This window comes from Patiria miniata, unplaced genomic scaffold (genome assembly GCF_015706575.1).
Source record: "Patiria miniata isolate m_02_andy unplaced genomic scaffold, ASM1570657v1 HiC_scaffold_19, whole genome shotgun sequence".
NCBI lineage: Eukaryota > Metazoa > Echinodermata > Asteroidea > Valvatida > Asterinidae > Patiria > Patiria miniata.
In genome coordinates, this window is record NW_024037057.1 from 8,487,135 (window position 1) to 8,503,469 (window position 16,335).

General features: G+C 39.0%; 1 protein-coding gene across 1 annotated transcript; it reads right to left on the reverse strand.

Moving 5' to 3' along the window:
- Nucleotides 1-5,636: 5,636 nt before the first annotated feature.
- On the reverse strand, nucleotides 5,637-16,310 carry LOC119725648 (ADP-ribosylation factor 6). Its single transcript, XM_038197131.1, has 5 exons — nucleotides 16,030-16,310; nucleotides 9,104-9,296; nucleotides 7,845-7,948; nucleotides 6,877-7,075; nucleotides 5,637-6,305 (listed from the first exon to the last, which is right to left on the reverse strand). Exons 2-5 carry the CDS (start codon nucleotides 9,183-9,185, stop codon nucleotides 6,163-6,165), a joined length of 528 nt encoding a protein of 175 aa, XP_038053059.1. The 5' UTR covers nucleotides 9,186-9,296; nucleotides 16,030-16,310; the 3' UTR covers nucleotides 5,637-6,162.
- Nucleotides 16,311-16,335: the final 25 nt, after the last annotated feature.

The following is a 16,335-nucleotide window of genomic DNA, read 5'->3' on the forward strand; positions in this document are numbered from 1 at the left end:
GAAATTGAAAAAGTATGACCAGACAAGACTGAAGGATGCGAGAAGGAATGGGTCGAGGGGGAGGGAAGGGAGGGTGGACAGTTTGACAGGGAAGAGGAGATAGAGGGACAGAAAACAAGGACAATATAACATTCCAAACCGGCCAGGGTAAACAAAAGTGTACTTAAACACTGTAGCCCTAAGGCCTGCCTACCCATAATTATGAGAGGATATCACCATCGATGAAATAAACTTTTAAATACCAAATGAGATATTCTGGAATTGTGAAACAAAAGATCAAGAATTTGTTATTCGGGGATTTGATGAAAAAGTGGAAAGCAAGTGTTGAATATTTATAAAGGTAACGAGGGTTCCATCCGTAACTCTATATATATTTTTTATTTCATTTTTAAACTTTCATATTATCCAAGCTGCTCCTGAAATTCTGCATTGTATTTGTTAATTACATGTGTACATGTACTTCAATTTATTTTCTTGAATTTTTTTCTCTCCAAGATACAATGTATTTGACATTAGTTTGCAAGGTCAGTGGTTTTAGTTGCTGCTAGCAGTCTGCTTTGTTTATTTAAAATTATGGAAAACGTTGTACTTAATGAAATGTCTGCATGTCATTGTTTGGTGAACAAAACTGGATGTTTGTAGAACGAAATAAATTGTGTAGTACTAAAAATAAAGGAAAAATTAGTTGCTGTGTTTCACTTCAAGTTGACCCTAATCATACCCAACCCTTCAAAATCCAACTGCATGTTTTGTTGGAATCTGTGGGAGTGAGTACTGCACTAGTAAACTGATTATGCTTTACATGGGGTTAGGCATACCACCATAATCAGAGTCCAAAAGTTTGGATTTGAGTTTACCATATGGTGTTGAATTTAGCAAAAGTGAGGAAGCTTCCTTGTAAATCACTCAAGGGGTTACGGTTAATATTTTTTTTTGATGAAGGATATATTATGTTCATTGACAAATATGAACATTTACATTCCGTAAAAAGAAAAGTAAAAATCTGACCCTTACAAAAATCAGAAAAATCAAAGACAACATGGCATTAAGCAATCATTCGTTTATTTTACAGATCTTTCGTGAAGCTGACCAGTTTGTACTTCTGTAGATCACTGAATCATATTTCAATTACAATTCCCCCAAAAAACAACTGATGAAAATCACGTCCTTTATATAAAGTGTCAAAATGCATACACAGTGTGATTAACATCAATAGTCTACTTCACGTTAAGCAATCAATTCATCATAAACCAGTTTAAAGTATTGTACATATAAGTTAATGTGCAGGTAAAAACTGGACTTGCCGATTAACATCAGGTTAACAAGTAAAAAGGTTGATTGGGTCAAACTTAACAGGGCCGCTTTTTAGGAGGAAAAACACTGCTTGGCAACAAAATTTGCTGAGTACCAATGACAATCAGTCGTTACATTGTGTTATATATTTAATCTGCTTAATAGCAGATCTATGAGATGCAATCCTGCAAGAATTGGAAACGGTTTGAATATTGAATTTACTTGGCCGGTTCGTATTCTGCCAATTGGATAGTCTCGATCAAAGCCTGTTTTTGCTTTTTAATCCCCTTATACAGCCGATCCCCAACAAGTGAGGTCGCCATTAACAAACTGAATCAAATCCAGTCTTAGCAATATTGGCAGCGCTGCCCAGGAAATTCCAAGCATACCTCACGCGCGCATCAGCTTGAATACAGCGCGCGTGAGGTATGCTCGGAATCTCCCGGGTAGCACTGCCAATATTACCAAGGCTGGATTTGATTCATCTCTACTGCGTTTGTCACGTCACAGGACTGGCTGTAAAATAGGGGAATTTAAAAAAAATCAAACCTAGTCATGGACAAGACTAGCAATTGCAACACAACCTGGAACACAAAAAAGCCATCGCAAATTGTACATGTATCGGTGTCTGATTAAATTCAGTCTAAAGAGTAAAATGAGTTACCTACAATGTAGGTCTGTTTTTGCATGAAGTTTTAACGAGACATGTAGATGTACACTATGAATTGATGCATGTTATAAAACAATAAACAGGCATTTGCAACAATGAAAATATTTGACACATCAAAAAAAAAAATTTGTGGGAATAATTTTACAATTTTAAACCCATGTTGTCTTCTCAAAGTGCAAGATTACAAATTTCTGAGTATCAATGTCTCAAATGGGGGTTTGGTTTCAAATGCCTCTATGTAATAATACATGTCCAGCGTGTTATTTGTCTTTTTTTTCAAGTAAAACCACGTAACTTTCACACAGTAATCTGTGTTTGTCTTCAGCACAAAATACTGTTTTAAATGTTCACGTTACAGGTTTTTTCCGAACACAATTTGAAAAAGAAAGAAATTACAAATTGCTGCCTTAAACCCTCAAGAGGCCTTAAATTGAATCAACGACTTGAATAAGACTAGCCTCTTTGAAGGAGACCAACTAAAGAGCAAAAAAGCAACCTGAAGCCGTGTCTGTAGAGGGCATTTTTGACTATGGCTTATGGCTTTGGCCACTGACACCATCCATAGCCATAAAGCAACATTTTAAGGAGACTGTGGATAATGTCATATGGATGGGTACATGTAGGTTTCTGAAGCCTTGTCTGTAGTAGGCATTTTATGGCTATGACTTATAGCTAAGTTGGCAATTGACATAATCCATAGCCATAAGCAACATTTAAAGGAGATTGTGGATGTCACATGCACGTACACGTAAGTTTAGATGAGATTTTAATTCAATATGCAAATCTTACAAAATGTAAATATACAGTCTCAAATAAAAACGACCGACACGTAGATGACACATTCACAAAAAATCATGCGATACAAAATACAGACTTGGAAAAATAATGAGAATCAATGCAAGCTTTTGAGGAAAAAAAACTCTGCACTTTACTTGACACCACATTTGGAATTAGTTTTTAAGAAAAAAAAATGCACTTTTTAACGTCTGTTTCAACAGCTTTTCCAACATTTTAAAGTTTGCGCCCATGCCAAATGTCGACAAGTATTTTAGTATACAAAAAACGAAATCTAATGAATATTAAAACTACATTATATTTTTTATACTATAATACAATGACATTTACAATAAGGATAACACAATACAACGTGAAATGATATAACATGGAAATTAAAATGCCACCGAGATGACAAAAATACAAACATCACATCACCTCGGGTGGTAATGGAAGAAAAGAGATTTTAGTTTTAAATTCTGATGAAAATTGCGAGGTTTACGAGCAGAAGTGTGGGTTCCTCTTTGGCTGGCAATTTCAACAAGGCCAGCCCAGCAGTCAACTTAAACCAAGTGACTGTCTTTTGAACAGTTGAGTGCTCCCTGCCTTCATAAAGCAGGATTAACTGGCTGTGATTGTTATGGAACCTGATATAGCCATGCTTTGACTGCAGGAGATTGATAAGCCAGCTGTGCCTACCAGTCACCTGCTTTTGTCTGTTGATGGAATTTGACTGTCACAGTGCCAACAAAAAATATGATCCGACTGTTGGTGACTAGCCTGTGTAAAAGGCATGGCAGGGGAACAGGTGTGAATTTTTGACTGTCTGTGACTGATCAAACAAAAGGAGGGTTGGGTATTGCAGAATTTTAATCAAGTCATCAAAAGTCATGCATGTTTCATCGTAAATCAATCACAAGTCACCATAAGTTAGGTCACAAGTCATATCATAAGTAAAAGAGTGTGACCATGACAAAGGAATACCTTTGTCACAAGTCATTTGAATAGCTTGCGACTCGAGTCTGTGATTAACTTGTGATTGACTTGTGATGACTTATGATCTCTTGTTTAACCCGTTTTTTTTTCTTTAGAACTTTAGAACACTTTGGCAAAAGACATACCGACCTCTTTTCAATATTTGTAATAAGGAATTGTCTCCGTGGGATTTGAAATATTTTTCCATAAATAATTTCAAACACGGTACGTTTAATGCCATAATCCAAGCATTAAACGTCATCTGCCAGCTTCAACAACACGTATCTCTTGAGAAATACAATTGGTCTGACCCTAGAGAAGTGTGCATAGTGCTTCTTGAAAAATATCTCGTAATAGTTCAGTGCAAAGTGCGGCAAAATCAAAGATTTGCATATTATGAAATGTCAGGGTTTTTAGGATTCTTTTTGGACTTCACAGTGTATCGTTAACATTGTGGGGCACATTTAAGGTTCAGAAACAAGCTTAAGCTTGATTCCTACTCTTGTTTCAAATACTTGGGGCCTTGGAAAAGGTATTTTTACAACACTTATGCGTAAACCTCCCCTACTTTCGGGGAAAAAAACAACGTAGCCATGTGCAGCATTTCTGTTTAACTAATTCCCTAATGCTGTGCGTTAAATAGAATCGGACGCTCAGTCGTTGAGTGTGAATTTACATTGTCGTGTCCTCACATTAAAAAAACTCCCTGCCAAAAAAAAAAAAAAAAAAAAAAAAAAAATCGCCAAATAATTCTCAAAAACTTGTCTACTTTATGCTCTTAATTTAATTTTCCTTTAATCCCGCTATACCTTTCTTGTCACACCATAAAAATAAAATCACAGATAAACAACATACAAAAAAAATAATAAAACAAAATAACAATAATAAACAAATGAAAATAAGAACAAATCATCTTCTGTGAAAAAAAAAAGAAAAATTACTTTAATATTTACATAATGATCACATCACTTGCCTAGTAAATAATAAATCATTCAACTTATCCTGCTATTTTTGTCCGCTACACTAAATATCCCTTTGAGCTGATATTTTTTGAGGATAGGAAAGAGAGAGAACCCTTCAGCATTTTGTCAGTTGCATCACTCTGTTTTTAGGTCAGGGCTGGCCAGTGTCCTCGACAAGTTTCAAGTTTTTATAAACATTTTTGCCCCAAGGGGAACACAGTGGACAGCAACAACAATGCTAAATTGAAAAAAAAAAGCTTGCTTGCTGTATGCTTTAGGACGACTTTGTACATTTTATTAATTTAAGGGTGTGATGTCTTCAAATCAAGTTACGGTTAATTACATTTTTCCTTACGGAACAAAATCTGCACATACACTTCAATGGGCTCCGTGCGCCAACGAAAGCGGGCGCTCTTTTACCTAGCAACAACATCCCATGGGCGGGACATTTAGCTGGTTGACGCGCACCGTTGTGTGACGCACGTACACCAGGGGATTTGTACTACATGTATGTACACACAGTGGTACGGCTGTGAGTCGCGACAAAATTGCAGTCAGGCAAGATGGCGTCAGTCGGTCACCCCCAACTGTACTTTCTTTGCCGGTGAGGGGGTACTTGTGCAGGGAGCGGATACAATGTATTTCAAATGGAGGGGACCACAATGCAGATGTAAGCAAAGTCTGTCACGAGCCAAAGTGGCCCATCGGGCCGGCGTTTATCTCCGGTTTCCTTGGCATGAAACGACTGGGAATAATTCTATTCCCCCTGGATAGAATGCCAGTCCATCGCAGGTTACTCCCCAGCTAATGCCGGTACCCATTTATACTCCTGGGTGGAGAGAGGCAAGTGGGGTGGCTTGCCCAAGGACACAACGTATGGCCAGCAGCTGGATTTGAACCCCTGACCCTCTGATCATGCTTCACAAACCCTAACCACTAGCCCCCCCACACTGCAGCTGTTATTTGTGTGCGAGGGACAAACATCAAAAGAAGCTGATGTATATACATGTACCCTTAAATGGTCGCTGGGAATCAAATTCACTCCTTCACGCGCGGATCCTTTATAAAACAGACTCGCGTATATGTTGGCTGAAGTCTTATACTGTGACATGCTGCAAATAACCGCAATGACGACTGACACATACTATTTACCTGCCGTTTCAAAGCCTTAAAAAAAATTATCCTGAAAATGAATGGGCTGTTTAAGAACAAGGACACACACGTGTCTCTTAAATTAAAACCTACGGACATCTAAATTTGTAACCCAAAGACATGAAAGAGGGTTGGGCTTAATATGCGCTCTCACCAAGGGCCACACCCAAAGCCACACCCTGGTAGCCCCGCCCAAAGGAAAAACAACCACACCCTGGTATTTAGTAGTTCGCAACACCAAAAATGCGCAGGAGATGGGAAGAAAGAAGACCCATAGGTACATAATATAATACATACAGAAAGTAGAAAATAGGGGGGGGGGGGGGACACTGTCTGTTAATTTTTTGCATTGGATTGCAACCATGTGAGTCCCTCGTAGAGCCCGTCTCCCGACGTCGCGCAGGAGGGCTGGACGAACCAGTTGCGATCCCTGATCCTCGTCAGACCTAGCTTCTCTTGGATCTCGTGCGGCCTCATAGCTGCAAGGGGAAAAGTTAAAAAGAATGTACACCCATTAACTCATTGAATCCAAAATTTATTTATGGATGGAGTTGTAAAAAAAAAAATTACATTCAAATATTTGGATATTTTAAAAAATATTGATTTTACTGTGCAGCAGGCCAGTGGATCTTTAAGGAGACAGGAAGCGTAAAGATTTTGTAATATATCGGCTCTGTCCTGGAGATGGACTTCACTGAGCTGATTAATCGGTTCACAGATCCTCTACACAAGGATAAACAACTCATCTGAGCTTGTTTACAAAGTGTACAAAACAGTTTGGTTAGATGCGTGATAACGGCCTGTGCGCGTATAGAACGTACAATGTCGGCACGTGCGCGAGACTCGGCGCGCGCCCTACATGAAACCAAATCACGGGAGACTTGACCGAAATTCAACTGCAGTCGCGTGCCGAGTCTAGTCTCGCACACGCGCATTATATGCCACACATTTTTGCCATATAGCCTCAGTCCTGCAAAATTCTCCATTTTTTGCAAAGAGGATTGTGGAGGATTTTGAAAGGATAGAGTTAATGATGCTGCCTTAACTTACCGTCAGGTAAATCTTGTTTATTAGCAAATATTAAGATGACGGCTTCCTTCATTTCCCTGTCGTTGATTATCCGGTGGAGTTCTTGCCTGGCCTCGTCTATCCTGTCCCTGTCCGCGCAGTCCACTACGAATATAAGACCCTGCGTACCGGTGTAGTAATGTCGCCAAAGGGGCCGAATCTTGTCTTGACCCCCTACGTCCTGTTTTCCAAAGGGATCAGATTGTCAATTTTAAAGAAGTCTGAAAACAGGACAAAAGGTTTCAAAAATTCATCTATTTCTATCCTGATGTCTTTCTCTCAGATTCAAAAGATCTGATTTCAGACAAAAGTTTGAGAAAATCTCACGCCTGTTTACACCAAGTTAAAGGTTATATGCTACATTTGCTTTTCTTGTAATTTTCAGAAGTAGATAGGACGTGGGGGTTAGTGATTTATTAGCAAATATTGTTACACTGACCTATTCAAAGTTTTGTGTTCATAGATGCTGGAAAAACTAAGAAAAATGCTGTTCTTGTAGTCTGGTTCCCTGACCAAACTTCAGACAAAATAGAGCAATTTAAAGACGTCGGGGATTTGTGCCACGTCAGGGAACCAGACTAGCTGGCTTGCATCCATTCAGGGATGTGTAACCGATTGCAAACAACATGTGGACAAGTTTTTTTCCAATGATGGTCAAACTGATACAAGACTTCCACTTTTCTTATAAACGACAGCACACCAAGTGCCATGATTTCACAGGATGCTTGAGACTATTTCTCACTTACAGTCCAGTAAGGAATTTCATAATAATTAGGTAGTTTTGTTTTTTGATGTTTGCAAACGTTGATAATAACCCATAAGAAATCAAAGGGAAACATGAATCAGATAAAAGGATCTAGGTACAATTTTATTGGCATATCTAATGCAGAAGTTTGGATTTTTCAATTCTTGTATGAAAAAGTTCTCTGAATAATTTTACATGTACTCACCCAAACATTGAATTTGACATTCCTATACGAGACGGTTTCTACGTTGAAACCCACCGTCGGTATTGTTGTGACTGACTGACCAAGTTTTAATTTGTACAAAATGGCTGCGGGGAGGGACATTTAAGGAAAACAACCCACTCTGCTGCCAACACATGAAACACATGTAATGCAATCCACCACTGAAGTACTAGTGGATATTGATAGACTTATACAGTCTACAACGCCACATTACCAAACATTCGGCTATACCGAACATCATCCTTGGCTCCCGGTTTTAATGTACCAAACGTACCGAACATTCTTGTTGAAAAAGTCAACAGATTAACAAAAAATGTACCGGTTGTAATGTATTAAATGCTATTTGGGCCACTTTTAATTCCAGAACATCGTACCACCCATAGTTACATCGTGTTTGAATGTTGAAGAGCGATAGACGGCTATTACTTCCCCAAGGAATAAAAGGGAAAATCACCCGTTGCTCAAGTTTCGTGACGACTCCTCATGCGGCTGCAGGATGTGAGAAATGCCAGTTCACTATTGGTCAAAAGAGGGAACCGGAGGTTCAAAATCGCCACACCGAACGATCGTTATTACAAACACTTTCTGTGGATCCCGCGATGTTCGTTATAGCGGCATTCCACTGCACACATGGCTTATGTGACAGCAGTACAGGATGCTAGGCAAAATCAACTGGATTCCCCTAGCACTGCTTCAAGCCTCCAGGCTGCAGTGTTTTTACTTGCAGCACACATCGTCCATGGATCATGATTATTCAGCTAGTTCGATGTTTATTCACAAGAAAATAACAATGACGTTACACCATTGCTATAACTCAGTTTTTCAGTCATGCATGTACATTAAAGCATTTCAAAGAACGGCTTTCGTCGAGCTGCCACAGTGGCCTAGTGGAGGCCTAGTGGATAGTGGCATGCACTATGGATCCCAAGATCTGTGGTTCAAACCTATATCCATTTTCATCAAACGTTTTTGTTGGTTGGGAAAACGTAAGTGTCTTCCATCCACACAACGTGATAAATATTCATGTTAGGGTGCGTGATGTGATTGTTTAAAATACGATATATGCTGCAAAAAAAATACAAAATACTCCTCCCGACCCAAGTCCATCATGATCAATATTTAGTCAAACCAGGCCTGCAGGACCAAGTCCCCAAAATCCACCAAAATGGAGGGGGGGGGGGGGTGGATTTTGATGGAGTTGGGGAGGTTAGGATTTAATTAATATAGTTTCCAAAGGATACTTGTTTTGCCGGCTGCGTCCAGACCCAGCATGAGGATACGCATCTCCCTCCTGCCAAAAATCTTTGAAAGCATTTTCCCCATCTTGGAAGATTGTGTTCCCTAAGCTCCCTCGTCCGATCAAAAAAAAAGTTTAAAAAAAAAACCTCTCCTACTGCCGGATTACGGCGATGTTTTCAGGACGATAACTAACACCTGAAATGAAACCAAAAAACAGAGGAGATATTTTTAGTTACAAGTTAACTCATTAAGCAGTAAGCACATCAGAGAAACTCAGCTAAGCACAAACAGCCTACAAGCTGTAATGCCATGTGAACCACACTGCGTAGGTGAACATTTGTTTTTTTCCAGCTGATTTTGTGAAGTAATAATTTAACCCTAACACCTTGTGCAATTTTACATGTATCCTGAATCCGCCAAAATCCACCTATTTTGTCATGCACAAAACTGTTGGTGTTGGTGACTGCTTAGTATGGAGGTACATGTATCCTGGCCGAATCCAACCAAATCTTGCAGTACCGCTAGGCTTACAATCCTGAAACCATCAAAATCCCCGTTTTCAATATGGAGGTATCCTGAATCCATCAAAATACTCCAAAACAGGGGTATGGATTTTGATGGATTCTGGTACGTCAGGGTTATGAAATTTCCTGCTGAAATACGTCACACATGATTCTAGACATAATTTCCCTTCCGACATGACACTGAATAATGATACATGTATATATTCTATTTCTCTTCCTCATTTCCAAATTGAGTTTAAGTCCGTGTTTCCTTTTCCTGTATAACAAAACAAGTGAAACGAAACCAACTCCAGCCTGGCACCGTGGCACGATATATGCTGATGAGCTGGCGAGTGGTGACCTTACCTACAAAAGCATCGGTAGTTTTGATGAGAAAAAATCTGACAATGCAATGCACTACCGCTAAGTGTTTGTGGAATATTTGCATGAAAACACTTGCAAACTTGAAACTCGAGAGGGCATATTTCAGGCATGCAACTGGGAATTTAGGAGAGAAAAAACGAGGAAACTCCAAACCACACCAAACTTTGTACGGTATTTTTCAATTTGTAATGGCATTCATGAGAAGTAAAAAAGCGAGGAAATCAGCGGATCCGAGGAAGAGTTGCTTGCCTGATATTTTTTTAGGGAATGTACATTATCGATGCCCTCTTATGGGTACCAAAAATGTAGAAATATTACCGCAAAATTTAGGGACTTTACTTCAGTCTACAAAATAAAAAAATTAACATTGATATGTACATACTGCATGTGTACCACGGGGGCAATGGACCTTATTCATGAGGTAGCCATTTTTGTCGTGTTCCCTGAATGTATCTCATTATTTCAACTGTTGAATGGGATGGCGCCAGACCATTTATGCAGCCTTATTTCACTTTCATTTTTTTTAAATCTGCCTTAAAACATTAGGGAATGTTTAATTACAAATTTTAAATAATTCATTTAAGCAGACTTGAAATTATTTAGTTTATGTACTTGCTTTCATTTCTCTTCGTAAGCTCCAAACATGAAGATTTTACCTCACTTTCAACTCAACATGGCCGACTCGTGAATAAGGCCCATTATAGCTCTTCACACACAGTGCAAACTGAGACACTCTCTGCCGACGAATAATGACGTAAATGAATAATATCCTGCCAGCATGGCCGACAGGCACAGCCAATGTTAGTCATCCTACTTACATGTACTACACATATTCATGTACATGTCGGACAATACAAATATGAGATGGCCTGTTGCTGTACATGTACATGTACCAGTGTTTCCCCTGGCTAATGAAATGAGCGAGGTGGTAAAAATTCAAATTGATGATTGAAACAACCTTTATGCAGTCTGCAAACTGAACAGAATGCAGCGCTCACAAAAATGCGCAATGATTCCATCTACACATCCAAATTGTGAGTTCTCGATAGTATAGAGGTCCAGGAAAAAGCTCATAATTACACAAAATGTCAATTTTTTGATTAGGCTTTCCTTTATTGCAAATCTTCACAGTGAGGTGGTGATATTGGCAAAAATTGAGCGAGGTGGTCACTGAAAGTAGCGAGGTGGGCCACCACACGTTTGAATGGGCAGGGGAAACACTGACATGTACATAGCACAAAATGCTGTATTATTTATATCTGCACATGCAATATGTTCAACAAGTTCATATTACGACGTCATTCCATTTTCAGCAAATATACCATAATATACACGTACATGTACAGGTCCAATCAACTAAACCAAAGAAAAAGATTTTGAAGTAGGTTTCAAGACTGACATTATCAGGCATGCAACTGAGAATTTAAAAAAAAAATGAGGAAACACCAAATCACACAAGACTTTTGTACAGGATTTTTCAATTTGTAATGGCATTCATGAGAAATTAAAAAACGAGGAAATCAGCAGATCCGAGGAAAAGTTGCATGCCTGCATTATCATACAAATTATTAACTCTTAGTCTTACCACCCCAACCCTTCAAAATCCAATTGCATGTTTTGTTGGAATCTGTTGGAGTGAGTACTGCACTAGTAAACTGATTATGCTTTACATGGGGTCAGGCATACCACCATAATCAGAGTCCAACTGTTTGGGTGTTGAGTTTACCATATGGTGTTGGATTTTGCAAGAGTGAGGAAGGTTCCTTGTAAATCACTCAAGGGGGTAACGTTCAATGTGATAGTAAGAACAAGGAGTTCACTGAGAATCTTAGGAGCACTGTACATGTAATTAACTTGTGTTTCAGAGAAACTACCCGTAAAACCACAAACAACGAAAGCGATTGAGACATTGACTATACTGATTTTTCCAAGAACCGCACAAAACAATGTGATTGTGTAACACAAATCATTTCTTTACGTGGCTATTTCCGACACGCAAACTTTCAAGTAAAAAGCAGTTCTGAGCATTCAAAGAAATGAAACGTGAAGCATGTTTCCCCATCATTAAAGGCCACCTTATCCTTACACTAAAACGGCAATGAAATGTGAAGTACATGTACATGTACATTTTGTACATGTACATGTGCCAGCCTCCAAGATCACAACAATAATAATCATTTCTGCAGAAGCGTCGCTAATGATCACTCCGGTTGCAGACAGTGTTAGTTCTACAACCTGGGAGTAACGAGCTGCCATTTTAATGAATTTACCACGCTTAATTTGAAGGGCAAGTGGTATGGTATCTGACAGACTCTATCGCTTTTATGACTTCTAAAGATCTACAAGAATGATTATGTGTAAAAAAAAATAAATAAATACCTGCCACACAATGTAAAAATAGTTTGAATTTATAAGGGATCAAAATTAAATATGTGCTTGTATTTTGTTACCAAGCATGTTTAACCAGCTATTGGCCTGGACTTGGCCCGACGTGGATATTAGCCAAACACAATTAATTATTCCCATTCATAAATACCTTTTCGGTCAAGAAATCAAAACAAGTCCAAAATTCACAAATTTTGAACACTTTTTCTCCATGTTTTGTGAAACACCCCTCTGACCACATCTATGTAGTGTGCCTCACATGCATAATGCTAAAACAATCTCCTTATAAATATGACGTGCAGCGCGTAATGCACAATGTGGCGCAGAATGCAGCAGTGTTTTACCGGTGGTTTAAGGCCACCCACGTGCCGGGCTCTCGACCAATAGGAATTGGTAAACTGTCTCAGGTACATGTATAAATGAAGTCAATTTTAATGATACTTGCAGGACAAAATACACAGTTCAGGTGTAACACAAAAGAAATATGACAAGTTTGGACCCCACATTTATGGAATGACCCACAGGTTTCTTTGTAACATGGTCAGAATGGGTTATAAACTAGACACATACTAGTCTTGGCCCATGACGTCATGATCAATAGCAAGGTTATCACTGCGCTGCATATTCAATTAGCAATGCTTGATCACCGCACATAGTGCATACGTTTACAACTGTCGCACGAGGGCGCGCGACTGACTATAAACCATTTCGCAATCGCTGATTGGTTCCCTAAAAAAACCTATGGGGAAAATAAAGAATTTAGGTTAACAGCTACTAAACGATTTCCAAGACGTTACTACCTACATGTACGAGCAGCCACGCTAGTCTAATCATGCTGCTATACACGATCCACTATCGATCTCTAGCGTCTGGGCCAAGACTAGACACAAACATATACACATACCATGTACAGTATGTATTACTTGGCGCAAGCAATGTTGACCAAGATGATTCATTATGAGCAAAGCTACTACACATAAACCAATTATCGATATTTGGCAATGACAGTACAAGTGCAGACACACAAAAATGATCCGACAAATGAAATAGCACAATCTTTTTTTGCTCCGGCATAGACAATTTTTAAATAACTGTACTGACTAACATTCTTGACATACTGTTGTTATGCACAACGGTACAGAATCTCCATCAACACAGATATTTTTTGTTTTGTTGTTTTAAGGAACAGTCAGGTATTTCCCCCTCTTATGTTTTACAACAAAAATACAAGTTCCATGTCAAAACCCTGCCCTCTTTCCATAAAATTAAGCCTTGGGAAGTTATTTTAAGTGCACAATGAACTAAATAACGATTGCCGCAACACAAATTGCTGACGTCAAGATGTATGATCCACCTTCACTTTCATGTCAAGTATAAAGCAACAAAAATTTACGTATATTCTTTATCTGTAAGAAAAAATAAATAAATACTCCAACGTGATTTTTAAGCTTTCTGACTTTTTGTGTATGTTATTTTCATTTGCTTGTAATGCATATTAAAAAAAAGCAATGAGAATTTTCCCTAGGGCTCGAACCTCCGTTGAAATGCAATCGTGTAGTGCAGGGCCCCTGTTTTGTTTCTATCAAATTAGAATCAAGAATTTTGTTTATCACTGAAAAATGACATTGTCAACCTAAAGCAGACTTCTCTCAATGTAATTTTGGTAATTTTTGAACAGTTTCTTGGGGTATAAATTACGATTTTTCTGGTGCCATGCAGCATGCCTTGCGCTTTCACGGTACATCAGGCAGTGATCGCCATCTTGTTGCGTTTTGATGTTGTCATCGTCATTTTACCCCAAATTTCCCTCAAAAATTCAAAACCCTGCCCTTTATCTATGACATACATGTACCTGTATGTTCTGTATGTTCTGTATGTTGCCAACTACAGTAGTTTGGTAGGTCAAATAATTTGAAAGTGGATTTCGTTCCATTATAGGAACCGGGCCCGAAGATACACGATCCCTCTTTGAAGCGCCTCTTCACAAGCAAACCCCTGACCGGTTTCAAGCAATGTTTCATTGTGCAATCACCCAGCTACGAATGGGAACAATCATGTGTACATCCTTAGGATCCGGCCGAAGGCCTATGGCCACTGAAGTGCGTCTCAAGGTCATGGCAAATTGATGATTATTTTGTGCTGTGTAAAAAGTGTGTATGATTAGGTAATGCATTCAATTTCCAAATTGTTTTGCAAATGTTTTTAATTATCAAGACGGCATTTGTGTCACATACGTGTTCACTTAATGGTAATCATGTAGTTTAATAAGACACCTCTTATGTTTTACAAGTTCCATTCATAAATCAAAACCCTGCCCTCTTTCCACAAGATTAAGCTACATTCAACATGGGTATCTTTAGATGGTTGCAAACACATAAAGTGACTCTTCCTGCTTGCATCATTGCCAAATGTTAAGATTGTAAGTCCAAAAACTGAGCAAGTCACAAGAATGGGTACAACTACAACATCCTTCACTGCAGTTTGGCTGTTTAGGAGGGATACACCATGGACCTTTTTTGTTTTATGGTGGAAGTGTGCAGTGAAAAATAAAAATAAGGTACATTGTGTTGCACTGTGCTATTTGAAATGGGATTCAGCACATGTGAAGCGAACCCTGTCAGCATGTTCTCCGCCTTCTGTGTCTGTCAAACACAAAACATAAGTAAAAGTAATGCCAATTCAACATTTAATTAATACAAAATAGGTCGACATGCAAATAAAATGTAAACATCATGTATTAACTGTCTTGTCAGCTTCTTTGAACGATTCGCTTTGAACTTACACACATCAGTTAGTTTTGGTTATGTTCACATAATAAATGAGGGACATAATTTTACATGTTTTCAATGATAATTTATATTTGAAACACCTGAGCCTGTAAATGTCAACACGGTAAATGTACTGGCTACAATTTAAAAGAGGCACAATTTCAAAAAAAACCGTGACTCATCTGTCCCACCTCGTCGCTGGCTACGCAGATACGGAGTCACGCTTGACTGCTCACCCACAATATGCATGCACTTCCCACTCTGTATCCCCATATCCGCGTAGCCACTCCCGGGGAGCTACTTGGACGTCTGATCCTCCAGTGCTCCACATTCAATTTACGTTGTATGTTCTGACTCATCCCCTTTGAGGATTGTTTTAAAAGGGAGAATAGCGTCCTCTTTCGCCCCTCCCTGACTGTCACTCAATCCCACTCCGTATCCCAGTATCTGCGTAGCCACTTCGGGGGACCTACTTTGGACTTAAGACTTTGGAAAGAATTCCATATGTCATGTGGCCATCACTATTTTTTTCTGCAGTGACCTACCATCAGAAAGCGATAACATATCATGAACATCATGAACATGTCCTAAAAATAAAGTCAAAAAAAGATTGTTTATTTATTATTGAACAGAACAGTTGAACATGTTGAACATTGTCATTGTCAATGACAATGTCATGATTTTGTCAAACAAATAACAACTTTCATGACTTAGTTTACGAACAATGAAGCCTTAGGTAAGCACGGTAAGATACGATCTGTCACAAAATGAAATCGAAACATGAACGGTCTCATGACAGATTTTCAGTGGGACACCACCACAGCATGTGAATGCACTCTTTATGCATGCCGTACTGCGACCCACATGCCCCGTGTCATAGGTACTCACCATACACGCTGAACACGGCTCGTGCAATTTCATGTAACGCCCAACTTCCGGGATAACACAATTTCACGCCAATTAACGAGTCAGGAAAGCGTGGAATCACCTCGAACATTGATGGGACAAAGAGTACTAACTATGGAATCCTTCTGTGCATTTTGGCTGCAATACAAGAGAGATTAAGTCAAATATCGGTATTTTTGTGGAAAAATTCAAGAGTTCGCCGGTTTTTCCGATTCGCCAATAGATGGCGGTTGAACTAGCGTGCACATGTTCTGCAAACATCCGCCGCAGAAAAAATAGTCCGGAATG